The 18,607-nt window shown below is 43.1% G+C and overlaps 1 protein-coding gene across 1 annotated transcript; it reads left to right on the top strand.

Annotated features, from left to right (window-relative positions):
• Positions 1–2,176: 2,176 nt before the first annotated feature.
• LOC147153793 (insulin receptor substrate 2-like) lies at positions 2,177–18,114 on the top strand. The gene is made up of 3 exons (XM_086036347.1): positions 2,177–6,281; positions 6,610–7,094; positions 14,896–18,114. Exons 1-3 carry the CDS (start codon positions 3,631–3,633, stop codon positions 14,898–14,900), a joined length of 3,141 nt encoding a protein of 1,046 aa, XP_085892473.1. The 5' UTR covers positions 2,177–3,630; the 3' UTR covers positions 14,901–18,114.
• The last annotated feature ends 493 nt before the right edge of the window (positions 18,115–18,607 follow it).

Genomic DNA, 18,607 nt, shown 5'->3' on the forward strand with positions numbered 1-18,607 from the left:
AAGGGTGTCTTGATTCCATTACTGTTGATCTTCAACTGATTATGTGTGATGACCATAACGATAATACCATTACATAAATGTGTAATGCAATTACTGTCTGATCAACATATGGCTAACATATTTGTTTTTGGTTAAATAGAGTTAGTAATTACCAGGCTGACTCTAATATGGAACAGATCATTCAATACATTTTTTTTTTAACTTTATAAATTTTTTAAAGTAGGACTCAACCCAAAGATATTTTTTTCAAGAATATGTTCTATGCAAGACCACTAGTTGAAACAAGGCATTCTGAAAAATGTTGCGTTTGTGGAATAAGAGTTAATCCACCCGTTTTTAGCCATCTCTGGGGGCGGCCATCTTGTCACTTCTGTCGACTGAAACTGATGTCATAACTGCTCAGGGCTCAGGCCAATCACGGCTGACCTGTTTTCTGATGCTTAGCCGTGATTGGTTGTTAACTGAGCCCCGAGCAGTTGTGATGTCATTTTCAGTCGATATAAGTGACAAAATGGCCATCCCTGAGATGGCTAAAAGTGGGTGGATTTTGCTGCTTAACTCATATTCCACAAATGCAATATTAATCAGAATGCCGTGTTTCAACTAGTGGGCCTGCTGGGAACATATTCTTAAAAAAAGATTTGGGTTGATTTCCAGTTTAAACAACAACAGTCAACATTCACAAAGATTGATGTTCTAACACCTTACAAAAAAACACATGAAACAATAAAGTTGACTGTTTTGGACCTAAGACCCAATATGCAGTCTATGAAACATTTGGTTAACAGTTACAATTAGTCATCATTAAGGTGCAATGTTTGGCAAGAGTGTTTGAAAAACATGCCATGCTATGTTAAAAAGTGTTATATTTGAGTGAAACTTGAGTGCCACGTTTAAAAACAAAACGAGCTGGGCAATTGAACCTTTTTTGCCGGTCCGTCTTCCGTCCATGACCTGTGTACCCTTCAGGCCTCGTCCCTCCGTCCTTACTCATAAAAATTATCGGCCCCGACCCCGTCCTTTTAAAGCGGTTCTAACCTTACATCCGCTCCAACCCACCAAATTTAAAAAAAAAAAAAAAAAAGCATCCATGCATGACGCTCCGCGGGAGAGATGCTAACAGCAGATGCTTATTTAAACCTCATTAGCTGGCTAATTTACAATTCAAACCCGCTGTGGACACGCTTCACACGCGCCACTAATAGTTACCCAACTGCGCGTACTTACTTCCATTGGGAGCCCCAGCAGGAACGCTGTGCACTGAACACATTTGGTCTGCACGGAGGGGAGTGTAGGCCACTTGATTGCGATGTCGAAACCTTTTTTTTGCTGGGAGTCTTTCGTTTCAAATATCGCGAAGCGATTAAAGTTTTAATTTTTATCCTAAAATTTGCATACCTTAACTAGAATCCCACGGTGCATTTTAGCCAAAGGTACAATCCTAGTGGATGAATGCACTTTTAAACCCTTGTTGGTTCTGTGCGAAGCAAGAGTGTCAATACTTCTTCTCTTGCTGCTGCTGTGGTGACTTCTTGTTCTTCATTGTCGTCTTTTTTTTTAGACGACGAAGAAGAAGCTCTGTCATATTGGAAGTAATCATGGCAAGTTAACTTTCGATTTAGACATCAACAAGGCCCTTTGGATAAAATGCAACACGGGATTCTAGTTGAAATAAGCTAAGACAAACTTTAACAAACACTTTAAAGCAGTACTGGGCAAGAAATTGACCTTAATACAATTTTTCACAACTCTTTTGATGAAACATTGACTTACAAGTAAAGTAGTTGAATGGGACTTCATGCCCTGAGGGGGTCTGTATCGTTTTTACTGGCACAAAGCAACTTCGAGGAGGATGGGATCAACCCTGGCACACAAAAAAATACAAATGTCCCGAATTGCTTTACGGAATACTCACTTCCTCCTTTCACTGTAAGGACGGCTCAGGATTTCACGACACTACGCGCTGGCACGCATGGGAAATGTGGTTGATTTTTGTCAAAACACTACCGCTTTTGTCCACATAGTACCGCCATAATCAACAAAAACTAACATATGACACAGGGTTGCTTTAACATTTTATTTGCAGATTTTTTGTCATCCTGAATGCGTAGTGCTTGTTAGGGTGGATGTCGCGCCAGACCCAGGTTTTTTTGTTTTTTTTTCCATTCAAGTTGGTAGTCGGAAACGCTAACGGAAGCCCGTTTGAAATGATAGTCGGACCGGCCTATAGAGATTACTATTTGGTCCGGCCAGACAAAATGGCGGATAAACGGGGGGGCTGAAGGGTACCCCGGCTGTTGGCGGAAGGCGATAAACGGACCGCGAAATTTCTGTAAAATGCCCAGCTCTGCTAATTTGCATACTTTGTATAACATTCTTGTGTGAAGTTCTTGTGACTTAATGCACTTTTTCACATGTGGCTCGAAACGGAGTGTGCAGCACAGTGTGGTGTTTGGGGCTAGCATGCGAATGGGGTTGTGAGTTCGTTTAGTAGTGTGCGTTGATGACCAGTAGTTGTGTCATTCTTATTTAAGTGTCTGTAAGCACATTGTGAGAACTGTCCATAATTTGTTCTGGCATGAGGAACATTATTAGAAAAATGCAGGTCAATCATGAACGGTACATGTCATAATAATAATCGTGGAAATAAGACAATTGTTTTCCATTATCTTTAAATAATATGAATGTATCCAACATTCTCTCGAGTTCTTCACTTGGACAGAGTGTAGCTAAAAGGCCAGAAGATGGCAGCATTCCCGCACATTGCTGTTACCAGTACAGTACGCTGACTGAACCCTTTGACACGTTTGCTGAAGTCATCCTCCCTCTGATGTTTTGTACAGCAATAGCGTTTATGACGCATGATACGCAAGACAAGACCATAACTATTTACTCTTGTCAAGTGGCGTTTTTTAACGTTTCGAACTATTCTACGTTCGTTCTTCCTCTAGGTTTGCATTGAGATACACTTAAATGCAGTCACCGATAAACCCTTTGCTGGCCGGGAGTGTAAAATGTGATGTGTTGCACTGAAACGAGATGAGAGGAAGAATCACGGGGATAAAAATACGCCACGACTACGCTTATATAACAATTGGGAGGTCGGGGTTGTTTACAAGTGGTAGTGCATGCTAAATGCACACCAACAAGCCAGCGTTAATGTTGCAAATCCTTAGTCATCAAAGTCTCAACACAAATATGCACATTTTTGAATGACTTTCAATGGATGTAGCTATCTTGTGGCAGACCTTTCACTGTGTTTGGAAGAAATAGATGTTTCAGTGGTCGTCAACGTATCTTGTTTGTCTCCGCAAAAAGAGGTAAGTACAAGGGGCAGGGCTTTCCGTGTTTGAATGATCGAGACAGCCAATAGACGGCCTCGGAGCTGGTTGATTGACAGGCACGCCCCCCTATGACTCAGTGTTCTCCTGTGGTTTTAGAGCAGCGCGTCACATGTTGTTTTTCTCCACAACCTGATCAGTCCTACAGTTCTCTTCGCCGCACGTTTTTTACTTTGAACACAGCGGACACGTCTGAAATGGATTAAATGAAAGTGCCGTCGTATTATCTTTAATTCGGCTTTTTTTTTTTTTTCCAAATTGAGCGCATTGTGGTGCTCGGTGACGAGAGATGGCAAGTCCTCCAGGGGCGGCGGGACACCTGTTATCTAATGGCGTCAATGGCGTAAAGAAGTGCGGCTACTTGAGGAAGCAGAAACACGGACACAGGCGCTTTTTCGTGCTGAGGGAGCCCGCCGACCGCTCGCCGGCTCGGCTGGAGTACTACGAGAGTGAGAAGAAATGGCGTAACAAGGGCGCCGCTAAACGGATGATAAGTTTGGACTCCTGCCTCTGCGTCAACAAGCGGGCAGACGCCAAACACAAACACCTGATCGCCCTCTACACCAAGGACGAGTACTTCGCCGTGGCCGCGGACAGCGAGCAGGATCAGGAGAGCTGGTACGTGGTTCTGACCGACCTACTCGCCGAGGGCAGGGTGTACGACAGCCCCGCTTCCACCTCCTCCCTCGTCGGCTTTGAAGAGGCCAACTATGGACTCGTTACTCCGGCGACGGCGGAATACAAGGAGGTATGGCAGGTCAATTTAAAATCCAAAGGTCTGGGTCAGGTGAAGAACCTCACGGGAGTTTATAGGCTTTGTTTGTCCAGCCGAACCATCAGTTTTGTCAAGCTGAACTCCGAGACAGCCGCGGTGTGTTTACAACTCATGAACATCAGGAGATGCGGCCACTCAGACAGCTTTTTCTTCATCGAGGTAGGGCGATCAGCAGTAACCGGGGCTGGGGAGTTCTGGATGCAGGCGGAGGACTCTGTGGTGGCCCAGAACATCCACGAGACCATCTTGGAAGCCATGAAGGCCATGAAGGAGCTCTCCGAGTTCAGGCCCAGAAGCAAAAGTCAGTCAGCCGGCACCACCCCCATATCGGTGCCCACGCGCCGCAACCTCAATAACTTGCCCCCGAGTCAGACGGGCCTGGTGAGGAGATCCAGAACAGCCAGCGCGACCGCCACATCACCAGGGAAGAAGTTGACATCCTGCCGGGTGAGAACCTCCAGCGAGGGCGACGGGGGTGTCTCACGGCCCGTGTCCATGTCAATGCCCGTGAATGGAAGACCCGCCAGCCCGAATGCTGGCGCCCAACTCAGCAGGTCCAACACTCTGAGCGACGGACGCACCTGCAGGATGCTCGAGTCGTCCTCCAACTTGCATCACAGCCTGTCCATGCCGGGTTCCAACTCCCCTCCCGTCGCCTCCAGCCCCATCAGCATGTCACCCGGACATAATCTCTCCACTCCCAACAAGGCCGGGCAACCTTTCGGTTGCGGCGGGTCTCTCGGCGACGCCGGCTTCTTGCTGTGCGACGATTACAGCTGCAGTCCAGTTGAAGCAAAGTTCCTCCCCCTCACCCGCAGCGACACCCCCGACTCCCTGTCGAGCACCCCTTCGTCCCGTGACATGAGCGACCCTTGTGGCTACATGCTAATGGTGGGCGCCAGGTCCAGGGCAGGTGGCGAAGGGGTGGCGACGGATATGGCGTACAGGAAGCGAACTCACTCCCTCACCACGCCCCGTCAACAGAAAGCAGTGGCGCCGCTGTCGTCCGCTTCCCTGGATGAGTACACGCTCATCCGGGCCCGCGACGGACACAACTCTCACTCCGCCTCACCTAAAGTCTGCTACCCCGAAGATTACGGAGACATAGAAATTGGCTCTTCCAGAAGCTCGAACAGTAACCTTGGTGACGATGGCTACATGCCCATGACTCCAGGCGTGGCGACGCAATCCGGCAAGGTGGACAACTACGTGCCCATGAGCCCCATGTGCGTCTCTGCACCGAAGCAGATTGTCAACCCCAGGGTGCACCCTCGCGGGGCCACCGGTAGGGGTTACAAAACCGGCTCCCCCTCCAGCATCTCCCTGGAGGACAACGGCTACATGCGAATGTGGTGTGGCTCCAAGTCCTCTGCGGAGAGCCCGGACAGGCACGGGGAATACATGAACATGTCACCCGGAAACCCACCTGCACTCCAGACCCCCCCTGACTACTACACGGGTTTAATGGCGGGAGAAGCGACATCCGCGAGGCCGGCGTACCAGCCCAGCTCCCTCCCCGCTAAAGTCCAAGCTTCCAACAATGACGACAGCAACCAGTATGTGTTGATGAGCCCTCAAAGTTCGAGGCAGAGGGCAGCAGATATGGACTGCTATTCCGTCATGCAGCCTGCCGCCGCTCAGGACTCGCCGCTGAGCCCTTCGACAGCTTCCGCGGCCAGACAAAGTCGGGCTCCCTGCCTGACCCACAGGGGGAGGCTCGGCAGGCCCAACAGGCTGTCCCTGGAAACTCTCAGGACCCTACCAAGCATGCATGAGTACCCCTTGCCCGGCGAGCCCCGCAGCCCCGGAGAATACATTAACATTGACTTCAGCGGCGCTCGAATCTCTCCGCCTTCGACCGAGTCCGCGGAGAGCCAGTCGCCGTCACTCCGTTCTTGCGACGAGGGTTCCAGAAGGCCCCGTCTGACTCCTTACGTCAAACTTGAGATGGCCCTGCGGCGGCCCAAGGAGGTGGACGCTCTTGCTGCGGAACACCCGGAGGCGCTCCCGGATCTCTCCTTGTGTCCCAGCTCAGAGGAGGATGCGGTGTACCGTTTGGATGGGCACAAAGAACCAAGTGAAGGCGAAGACGGGCAAAATGACTATACACAGATGACATTTGGGATGACAAGCTCACCCCCTCAGCTCGTTCCTCAAATAACAAGGTATGTGCGTATTCATGTTTCTTTTTTTGCTTTTTTTTTTTTTAATACCATTAATTGTAGTTTATTCACTTTTGACCACAAGCTCAAGGAAGTTCAGCATTTTAGGGTAAGTAACTGACTAATCAATAGAGGAAGTCGTGGATTTCAAACAAAGGCTTGTGGGTAATTATTCTTGTATTGTAATGCTTCTCACTGGAATGCAAATTTGAATAGGTGGCAAATTGTAATCTATGTATCTAATGATATGTGTCTCTCCTTTGTAGCGGTATTGATGTCTTATAATATTGAATTTAAGGTGTTTTTTTTTTTTTGTAAACTGCTCTAATAGTCAGAGAAGCAGAGGGAGAAGGCATTCATTGGAAGAGCCGGCTGTCCCAGAAGGAATTGGTGTCTTCCTCCTCGGGGCTGCCCCGTCATCCGTGCTGGACCCCGACTGCTCCGCCAAGGTGATCCGCGCCAATCCGCAAGGACGTAGACGCCACAGCTCTGAGACCTTCTCCTCCACGGCCACCGTGATGCCCGTCCTCCCTTCGTTTGCCCGCGGTGAGACCGGGAAGAGGCACAGCTCCGTGGAGAACATCTCGCGGAGCAGCGAGGGCTCCGACGAGGAGTACGGCAGCCCCGTAAACCGCCGGGGCTCGGCCGCTTATCCGAACGGACTCAACAACTACATTGCCTTGAACCTGCTGGACAACAAACGTGATGAGCTGGTTGGCTTCAAACCAGTTAGCAGCTGCAAACAGGGTATCAATGGATTACACAGCACGCCATATGTCTGCTTGGGCTTCAAGGAGTCTGCGACTACTGCCAAAGGTGAGACTTTTTTTTTTTTTTCCCCTGCAACAATTGATCACTTTTATTTATTACCTGGAATTCACAACAGTTATATGATTAATGACGGTGGTAAACGTGCACTTGAAATAGTCTGTTGATTTCACGTACATGGTCAATATGCTGTCTTTGGGTGTGCTACTGAGTTTATTTTTTCACTTATTTACATATCCAAAAGCGAATGTGAATAACTCAATTAGATTTTAACTTCTTTATCATCAGAAGGCAATACAAATTCTCCTGACCTTGTACATGGTATGAATTAATTACAGCAAATGGTGATACATGATAACAATTGTTATCTATTTATATCGTGATATTATGTAACCATATTATCATTCTTATTATAGTTATCGTGAAAGTCATGTAAAAAAAAAAAAAATCCTTAGTAAAAACCTGGTCATAGTTAATTAAACACCTTGATTTCTATGACTTGTAGAGGTGTAACAAAAAGCGATTTGAACCGGGGAAGGGTTTTTTATTTAAAAGATGAGAGCGTATTGAATCAAACTGAATCGAATCGTTCCACTTTAAAATACGTCGACATATGTAGCGAATTGTCCTTAATTGTATCTTGGAACGGAATGCCACACGTTCATTCGTATGAAACGACAACAAGAAAGTCATCGCATCATACTCTTTTACCGGAGAGATGCCACGCCCCTAATGGCTTGTGAAAATAATGACTTGGGTTTTCTTTTTAACCCCTCTTTTCGACTAGTTAACATGTGGCCATCCTCGCGTGCCTGCATTCAAATGATGCATTACTCTTCCTGTTGTGATTTCTTTTTTTGTGGTCAGAGTATGTTAGAAGTAAAAAGAGGTTTAATGACAAAGCGAGAGGCGTGCGATTGCCGTTTCTGCACCTTTATGTATTTTCTCAATTACAAACCATGTAAACCAAGTGGTTCAATCCTATCATTTGCCCCCATTAAGTGAAGGCAACGTGAGGCTGCTGTGGAACATGACCGGCCCGAGAATAGAGCAAGTAAACAACCCTGCGCGTGAGCGTGACGCCACTGCGCATGCAGCCTGCAAACACTTTCACTCACAGTACAGTTTGTACCTTATTTCTAAGAATGTTTTTTTTTTTTTTGTCAAAGGTGACTTTGACAAAAAAGGTTATTTTAAAGGTTATTTTTCATCAAGGGCGACCCTTTAAAATGGCAATATAATAGTGAGAATGACGGCGAACGCCTCATTGATAGCGGACTTTGTCGCACTCGTAATCATTATTTCCGGCGGTTGTTTTGCAGTGAGATAGGCATTAAATATGTGTTGCTCATCAATGTGACCTCGATGGACTCCTCACCATATGATCGATACCGAAATATCTCAATGAACAAAACAGGCAAGCGTCCGTTGGAAACGGAGAGGGCCAAAATGTTGTCGTGAAATTTGAGCTCCGTGCACCGTGAGCTCACATGTTTCCGCGAGCACTCAAAGGTCGGAGACAGCGCGTGGCGCTTTGAGAGCTGACATGTGAGATCTGGCATAAGTGAATGACTGTCCTTGAAGGCAAGAGGGGGAAACAACAAAGCGGTTGTGTTGCTATGCGGCTTTCAGGTAATTGGCTGTTACAATATTCCTGATTGCTTTCTAAGCAAGAAACGCGCAACAGGAATTGCCTTTGATTTCACTCGTAGTTCTTGTAGCTAGCATAGCTGTTGTTGTTATGTCATTAAACTGCAAGATGCCATAAAACCAGAGCATTGTACCTGGTGCAATTTGAGATGAGTTAGTTGATTGAATTAATCAAACTAAGATAAATGAAACCAGTTACAGCTGAAGTTGGACCTGACTTACAATTTGCCCATTTCTCATTTAGAGTGTTGACTTATTCCCTGAACTGTGTCATGGCGAGATGGTTCGCTTCCACTGAATAATGCAAGAGCGGTAGGACTGAATGGGCCAAGGTAGTATGACACAAAAGGCATTATGTATGCTGTAACAAACTTTCAGGAGTCTTTTTTTAGTCTGGGAAGGGCATACGCTTTAGTGAGTCAGGCGTCTTACTTCCCGTTTAGAAAAAATACCCCATAAAATAGCTCATATTTTATGAGTAATTAAATCTCCATTGTGCCAAAGGTAATATATCGTCGCTGTCCTATGAAAAACATGTATGTCCATTTTTGGAAAAAAAAAAATTCACGTTGTAGGGCTGTCTGTAACGTGGAAACCCCATTCACGTAAACATGAAAAAAATGGACTTCAGTTTTTTTACAGGACAGCAACGAACTATAATCCTATATAGTATATGCCCATCGTTAACTACGGAAATCTTAAAATAGCATGATACAGGCCCTTTGAATATCATTTCAAACTCATCTTACAACATTCCGATTAAAATAAATGGCTTATAGATCATTTTGATTCTGAAAATAAGGTACTGGGAGCACATTGCGCAACGACACAGGATAAACTTAGCTCCTTCCTGTCTTCCAAAGTGTGTCTCTCAGTTAAGATCTATTACTTCAACACCAATTACTACTTTCCTATTCAGCCAGGGCTAATCTTGTCGCGTTTTCGGGCATGGCAGAAAAAGATTTTAGGGCAAATGAGCTTGGTTTGAATTAATTGTGCCCTGTGCTCCATGACGGATGGACGCTGCTTCAAGACTTAATGCAGCATCAACTTGATGATGATACAGATGTTAGGGTAAATGAATATAATGTTCACTCTTTCAGTGATCAAGAATATATGTACTTGTTGCACCAACAAAATGAGGACTAACATTTCGATTTCCAAGCACGTGAATGAAGCTCTTTTTTTTTTTTTTTTTTTTTTTCCTATTCATGTCTGCGATGTTCAAAGAATCACTTGTTTTGCTGCTTGGCTGATGTGATGCAAGAGCGTATGAATGTATGCATAATGGGACAAGAAGACGCGTGCAAAACCCTGCCCTTCTGCCTCATTAGGCCCTTCACTTAGAAGAAGTGAGACAAGCAGAGGTGGGAGGGGCCGCCGCAGAGTATTGCATGCTTTGCAGAAAGGCAAGGAGAATGGACGGTTGCTCTTTAGCCACCAAACACTCACTGGGGTGGGCAGACTTAATGGCTAGTTTGGCAAATATTCCATCCTACCGCTGGGTAAAATGGAGCCAGGTTCAACACTGCTCGGGCTTTCTCACTTGTAGATGTCACGTTAGACTCCGGCACCCATCAAGCATTTTTGCTGATGATTAGTGTGGATGGGAATGATGCGGACACGTCGTAGCTTCGGTAGGTGTGTAGCTATAGGTTCTTTTTACAGTCAAGTATGCAACCTGTTGATTAGGCAAGGCAAGTTTATTTGTAGAACAAATTCAAGGTGCTTTACATGAAACATTAAAAAGCATTGCAGAAAGTGAAAAAAAAAATGTTATTGACATAAATGAAATAAATCATGAATGAATAAATAATTAAAATAATAAATCAAATCAAATCAAATCATCTAAAATAAGATTAAAGTGATTAACCCCAAGCATTTGTCTATCTTAATCGACTAATCAGGTTAAAATTTATTTTTCTGTTAAAAAGATTTTTTTCTAAGTTTCTGTTGTATTTATTCACAGGAATGTCCTGTTCTGATCACATGATCAAATCTTGAGGTTGGTAAAAGTGCTGCATTTAAACAACTTACCTTCAAACGGGAGTCTAACAAGTGTGATTTATTTAGTGACAAGCAAAGTTGTGCCCCACTACCCGCCAACTACGTAGCTGCATACACTCTTCAGTATGCGCTAATTGGAATTACACGCTAGTTAATGAAATAGTATAATATAACATAATAGCATTTACGTGTTGCCGAGGGATTGTATTGGACTCAAAAGCAAGTGACTCAACTTATATCCGTGGTTATTAAGCAACAATTCCATCCCGTAATACAACAACAAATGATTGAATTAGCAAATTCAGCTGTCTGGTCGCGGCTTCTGGTCAACTAGCTCCCTTCCAACGCGTCATCCCGCTTGTTTCCGGTTGCTCAAGTAGTACTGCGATGGTGACCTTAATGGAGTTATCACATGGTGGCATATGTGTTGGATTTGGCTGCCATCTGTTTCGCTCCTTATTCAAAGAATAATAAGTTGCACAGGAGGTCTCCAAAGGTATTTGTCCCACGCAATAAACCTTGAATTGCAATTTCTGGTGGTTGTCCCGTCAAACTGACTAACTGCGGCGCTGCACTAATGAAACGTACAGTAGATGAAAATAATACAATGCATAAATGTCATGAATTCCCACAGCCAAATGTTTCTAATAGATGACATCATGCCTTCCACACACTGAGGGTACTGTTCCAATCCGTTTTGTTGACATGAAGTAACTGACCCGTTTTGTGGAAACGTGATGAGCTGTGCTTGTGGCAGATGGCCAAACCGCACCCCCCCCAAACCCCGGAGGGCAAGAGATGGGCTTAAACACCTCCACCAACGCTTTTACCTTCACACTCATTCAAATACTGTCATTGCAACCATTGGCCGGCTCACGTCAACACTGGCGTATAAGTACACACACACACTCGCTCTGCTGTGGTAGTGACAGGGACGCCATCTGGCACGCCTACAGGCCAAAGAGAGCATGACCGTCCGCATTATGGAAATCATCTGGAAGATGAGCAACATTCGCGTCCATTTCCTCCTGAATCCCCCGTCTCTCGTTCCAACGCCGCTCACCCAGTAGATATCCACTAGAATGGCTAGTGACGTCATCTCACTGATCCATCGGCAGGCACGCTTCACTGCACATTCCGTACTGGATACACGTTGCACACGTTTAAGAGATCTTAGATGGCTACGGTCGGTTTTAACGCTGGTCCATGCGTTTGCCTTGTGTAGCGTTCAAATTTGAGCAGGAAAGACAGAAAAGAGCAAGGGTTCCGATTAGCAGTTAGCTGCTCCAACGTTAGCTTGCAAGCGGACCAAGACCAGCTCATCCAGAAGGCCTCAGGGTGTAAAAACAGCTCATCACCTTTCACACTTGACCAAATGAACTCACAAGCAGAGCAATCACATCAATTAGTTTCGACCAGACCTAACGTAAGCGTGAATCACTTCAAGGGCGCGTCCACATCTAGAGTCGGCGCTCTCAGCGCCGTCTCGTCTCAGGTGATGGTTTGTAAACAAAGTCTGTCCCCCCCCGGTTTGTTTAGTGTTCTGTTCACTCAGTGAAAAATTCAAGTGTACCAGAATGTGTAAACACAAAGTGAAGAAAAGTTGCTTCTCTAATTGATCACAAGAATGTATGTAAACAGGAAGTTTTGCTTTACAGACTAGCGATGGATAAGCCACTTCAGACGCACAAGTCCACACAAAATGATCCCAAACTGGAGTTTGTTTATAACATTACAGTAATTCTAGTGGTATGCGAGAAAAATCAATTCATTAAATGTTCAAACTGTGCATAATGTACTGTACTGGATTTTATTTTTTTATTATTTTAATTAATCCAGTATAGTATGTGTGCTAGTTACAATTCAGTTGTATTCATCTTTTAATTAAAATACATTGCAAATTTAAAAAACGTTTTATTTTGAATCTTGTATTTAGGCATAATTGTCCGATTTTTGTGCAACACATTTCATTATATAAGGACAATGATGGATTTTCCTTTATTTAACTCATTCACTGCTATTGACGAATTTACTTGTCTTTTTCACAGTCCAGCCATTCAATCCCAAGAACTTTATTTTTAAAAAAAAAATTAACATTCAAACGTTAGGGCAGTGTTTTTCAAACTTTCAAAATTTATTTAATTGAAAAAATCCCGCGGCACACCAGCAGCTGGAATTGTGGGGGGAAAAAAAGGTTATTTTAACAAGATAAGTGTTATATTGTTTATATAAGCATTTTTTAACATTGAAGAATGACGTTATATTATAACGTCTTGAATAGGAATTAAATAAACACAAAGAAAAAAGTATTTTATAATGTTTCATATTGATACTCAGTCTGAAACATGGGCCTGTTACCTTGTTTGGATGAACATGCGTCACTAATTCGTTTGTCTCTAAACAAAGACAATTGGCTACCTGCCGCTGCTGCCACCACCTGCTGGTGTGGAAGAGTACTACAATGTAGTAAAGGCAGGATTACGCTGCCAGTCGCTAGACGGCACAGGCACACAAATTAGATTATTTGCCACAGCACACCTGACAATATCTCGCGGCATACCAGCGTGCCGCGGCACACAGTTTGAAAAACACTGCGTAAGGGTAAAAGAGGGTCTAAAAAAAAAAAAAAGACATACATAGACGGGAAAAAATGGCCTTTCAACTATGCTTAGTCTGACTATTTTTTTTCATTTTTTTTTTTCAATTGTTTATCACCTACAAAATGGGCGTCCGTCATAGGCGGATAGGCGGTCCGGACCTAGTTTTATTTTATTCTATTTATTTTTTTCATTTTTAAGAGGAAATAAGATGAACACCATGAGGGTTCAGGGCTGATCAAACTACAGGGCTGAAGAATGTGAGCGCTCATATGCAAATTGACGACCTTTGCATCACATGCAAACACTTGTGCGTTTGAAGCCATCCCGATAGTTAATTTGGTTTGCAACTGAAACGCACTAGCAAGAGTGTGAGTTGCATTGTCACCCACCCGCCAACCCCTTTGACAGCAAAAAAAAAAACAAAAACAAAAAAATGGACGTGTGCTGACAAAGACACGTGCTGCACACATGCGTATCCAAACGCATTATGGCCGCGTCACCTGATAGCGTATACTGTAGGAAACAACCATGTCATATATAAACACAGCAGGCAAAGTGTGTCACATTTTCCAGTCTCTGTGCATATATATATGTGTGTGTGTGTGTGTGCGTGGCAGGATAAACTAGGCTGGGATGTTCCAGATAGACGCGTTAGCTGCTCGATTAGTGCGTGGCCAGCCTCGGCTCCAGATGAGATTACATCCTCTGCGGGACAGATTAAGACAGCAGGCCTTGATCAGATGCTGCCTACTATGGAATCAAAGCATGTCTGGATACGAGCTTGTTTATAACATCTTGTAGTTGTGAATGATAAACATTTTTACCATCAAGGAATGGTTGAATATTGGAGCTGTTTTTCTACAGCTGGACCTGCGGCCTTGGACTAGGTGCAGGGGATTATGAACAGATTGAAATAGGAGTCAATGCGGTACCAAAAAAAAATTTCTGTTCGGGAAGCAAAAATGTCAGGAAAAGGCTTTTAGAATGTATGAGGTTTATTTGGGGTTAATAGGAGGCACTTAAACTCTGAACACAGTCAGTCCCCAGTTAGGAGAGGGTGTGTACACTTGTGCAACCGCATTGCTTCAGTTGTTTATTTTTTACAACCAAACAAAGATATGTCTTCCCTTGTTTGTAGATTTAGTGTTCCACACCATAATTCAAACACTTCATCGGGTACCACCTTGTAATTAGTCGTCCTCTGTTCAGTTGGTGGCCATAGCAACACAGCATTCCGACAAGATCCCCCTGCCCTTCCCCCATCGCTCTCCATCCCGGATTATGTAATTATGACCGTTGCAGAAATGCTTCCGAGCGTTCCCCCCCCCCCCCCCCCCCCGCTTGCTATCATTTGCGTGCTTCCCCCCGAGGACTCAACCGGCGTGCGGTGTCGCCGCTGATAACGGCAACTTTGCCACATCTCTCTGTCATGTAAATGGACATTGCAAAAAAAAACAAAAAAAAAACTGACATATTCTAAGTAGCTTTGATGGCGCACAATTTGGTCTCCATCCTTTGGTGTTTTATTTCATTGAATTCTTTTTTTTTGTTTTGTTTGTAAAATGTCTTTTTATTTCTTGTTTTTCTTGCAGATTGAAGCAGTCAACTGTCCTAATGATCGTGACCCCCTTTTACCTCTGCTACCCCAAGAGATGGAATGCAAACCTCGATGCTACATGAAAAGACACACGCACACGCGCGCATGTCTAAAGTAGGCCACCATTTATGCATGTTGGGAATTAGCTAGAGTGTGTGCGTGCGTGCGTGTGTGTGTAATGGAGCAACAACTCAGTCAGTGAACACTGTTACCATGAAACCTGACTACCAGGCGTGTGATAAGTACACTGAGTACAGAATTATATCTGACGACTTTATTTATTTCTTGAGAACGAATGTTAAATGGGTCCCACCCGATGCCTTACATGTCTATATTGTTCTCTGTTTTCAATGAAATAAGATAAAAGTATTCTATTGCCGTATGTCTGAACTTCTATATTGTTATTCACTCGGGAAAGTAGTATTGTTGCAGAAAAGTACATTCAAAGTATTTTCTTAATTTGCTATTTATTCTCACAAGACTTATTTTTTTATCCAAACGTAGGAAAATATATTTCTAAATATATAAAGTTCTATAGCCTGATGTTTGCGCCACGCATGCAAGGCCCCCCCACCTTGCTATGATGCCACAGAACGCTACACGAGTGTGTTGTTTAGTGGGGCTAGACTGGAGAGGCTGAAACATCTGGACACACCATGGAAACTCTCGGGGGGGGGGGGGGAATCTGCCGTGTGGAAAGTTAAAAGGAAGTGAAAGCGGTGGTTCTCAAACGGTGGTCGGCAGCAAAATTCTTTTAAAATACATTGTCGTTGTCATTTAAAACGTCCATACCTATCTATGGGGAGGGACTAATACAGGCATGGGCAAACTACCGCCCGCGGGTCATGAACGTCTTTTTTTTTTTTTTTTAATCAGGCCCGCCGAACTTGTCCAACTAAAAAAAAAAAAAAAAAAAAAAAAATCATTCAATTTCATCTTGTCGCTGCGGTGCCCGCGTTTCCCCGGTAGATGGCGCACTGACCATTGATGGAGATTATACAGTATATATACAGTATATATATACACACAGACATATATACACACATTGAGTTTTCCAACACTTCTTAGCCATGACCACATTCATAGTTTCACATGGGTGAAATAGCGAAAGCTTGTGGCCAAACTGTAGCGACCATTTTGTATTGGGTACATTTGAAATAATGAATTTGATCCCACTTTGTTTTTGTTCATGTCCTCCACTCATTTCCTCTTTGGTCATTTCCTCTTTTTTTCCCCCAATTACAGTGGTCTCTCGTTTATCGCGGGGGTTACTTTCCAAAAATAACCCGCGATAGGTGAAATCCGCGAAGTAGGAAACTTTTTTTTTTTTCCTTTACAATGATTATACTGTATGTTTTAAAGCTGTAAACCTCATCATTAACATTTGCTCACATTTCTCATGTTTTAAACGTTCAAATGTTAGTAAGAAAAAGAGGTATTTATTATTATTATTATTGGACAAATTATTAATCGTTAATATTTTATAATGGAAACAAATGTCAAAACCTTTTTTTAACCCTTCCGTGAGTTAAAATTGAGCCGTTTATAAAAAAACAATAGAGGAAGAAAAAAAAAGGATTTGACTTTGTCGGCTGGCTGTTTTTTTTTTTTTTTTCATTTCTTAATATTAAAAACATTGCGTTGTGATTTTTTTTGGGGGGGGGGATGTTTAAACATTAGAGCAGGTCACACTACTAACCCGTGAACATTGTTAATAAATCATAAAAGGAAAAAGGCTCAAATATCTGTTTAAAATCGCTGAAGTGGCGGGGAGAGGACTTGTACGAACAGGTGTGTAAACGCCACATCTTGAATAGTCATTCACACAAACGCATTACCTGCATGAGAGCTCTTTTGCACGTTGGAAAGGCACAGCCCTCAGTGGTAGTCAATTGGCTTGTTTGTTTATTTGCATGTGCTCTCTGGCCCGAACACTCAATGCAAATGTTCCCGGCAACTTGTACTCGTCCTTGTCTTATGCTTACTTTGACAGTAAATTTCAACTGGAAATGGCAAAGTGACTTTTTTGAAGTCCTTAAAATTTCCCCACCGCCTCCTCCCGGTATCGTGTACTTGGACCCACCAAGTTTGAGAACCACTAGTCGAAAGAACTAAAGCTAGAGATGAAATTAAAGCGACAATATGTAATTATTGTATCGGAAAGAGCTTTAGGATGGATGAGATGCTGCACTGGCTTGTAATAAGAACTGCATCTGATCACCAACGTACTGTACGGTCTATGCACAACATTCATCTTTGCGTTAGCATCAATGTTAATTAACACCACGAATCACGCCACATCCGGTTGTTTGCGCTGCATCCTAAAATGATAATAACATCTTTGTTGCGTTAGTGTTCATTGCCTGCTTTAGCTTCTGACACAATTGTCACATCGGTTTAACAGTGAATCACACTTTTAAGCCCGTCACTACATCTGATCCATTCCCAATTTTTTGTCATCCCCACCCGTTCCAGTCTTAAAGCGGTTAACATTAGATGTCAAGTCCTCCACGGCGTCATACACATGTGCCGAATCCACCTCCACACTTTTCAGGGTACTATAGAGCTTGTGAACCTGAGTATCAGGCCCCAAAGTATCAATGAGCTCGTGACAGGTTTTAACCTTGTCGAATGACATTCGAGCTGTATACCTTGACGGTACTGGTGTTTGTATTTATTAACTACCCGGATGTGAATATGGTGTAAATAGACAGAGTTTAAAGTGAAAACTATTCTTCTGAGAGTACAGAGAATTACCGGTAATAAATCTAGATTTTACTTGTACTGTGTATATACGGTATTTCTGTAAAAGGGTTTTACAGTGTATTGTATGCTTTCTCCTTCACTGTCTAAAAGCTAAATATTTTAATATAAAAATAAATTGCCTTGTTGACAGACCTAACCCAATGGTATATTATGCAATAGTGACATGAATATGATCTAGTTTTTAACGGTTGAACCAAATGTAACAAACGTGTCTATGATTCTAGTTGTTTTGGTTTGATGTCAATTTTTTTCTTCACGCCAAATGAAGAGTTTTTTTGTTTTTTTTTCGTGTCAATGTCTTCCATTGTACATATAACATTATGTTCTCTATTGTGACTCTCACAGGAAATTATTATAACAATTTATGGATTCTGGTGGTCAATTATTGCTTTGATCTGTATAGATTGTGCATAGTGACCTAAATAAATCATTTATTTAACCGGTACAACTGCTTTCCTTGTTTTTTTTTCAATATCTCATGAATTATGTCCCTAATGTTCTATTCATACACAACAGGTAAATCTCAATAACTTCAAGATTTAAAATCATTGATTGCTCAGTGTGCAATTTTGTGATTTCTTGATGTTGTATGCTATCACCATCAATTTAAGGAAAAAAAACGAATGCAAATGCACATTGAGTCTTTATCATATAATTGGCTATAAAGTCTACACACCCATGTTCCAATGCTAGGTTTTTGTGAAATAAAAAAGATGAGACTGAGAGATAAATCTTTTACAAACATGACTTCATTAATGTGACCTTTAACCTATGCAATGTAATTGAATTAAAAAAAAAAAAAATCTTTTCGATGTAAATGAGAATGTGGTTGCACAAGTGTGAACACCCTCACAACTGCTTATGTTATTGTACACAGAATTAGCCAATCGTATTTTAGCGGTGCTAGTAGGCTTTTCCTGACATTTCTTTGCTTTCCAGAA

The sequence above is a fragment of the Filicampus tigris genome, chromosome 1, assembly GCF_054856515.1.
Source record: "Filicampus tigris isolate MCC_2025a chromosome 1, RoL_Ftig_1.0, whole genome shotgun sequence".
Classification (NCBI taxonomy): domain Eukaryota; kingdom Metazoa; phylum Chordata; class Actinopteri; order Syngnathiformes; family Syngnathidae; genus Filicampus; species Filicampus tigris.

Coding starts and splice junctions, on each gene's coding strand:
- LOC147153793 (XM_086036347.1), top strand. CDS start 3,631: ATGGCAAGTCCTCCAGGGGCGGCGGGACACCTGTTATCTAATGGCGTC. Junction 6,282..6,609: donor CTCGTTCCTCAAATAACAAG/GTATGTGCGTAT, acceptor CTGCTCTAATAG/TCAGAGAAGCAGAGGGAGAA.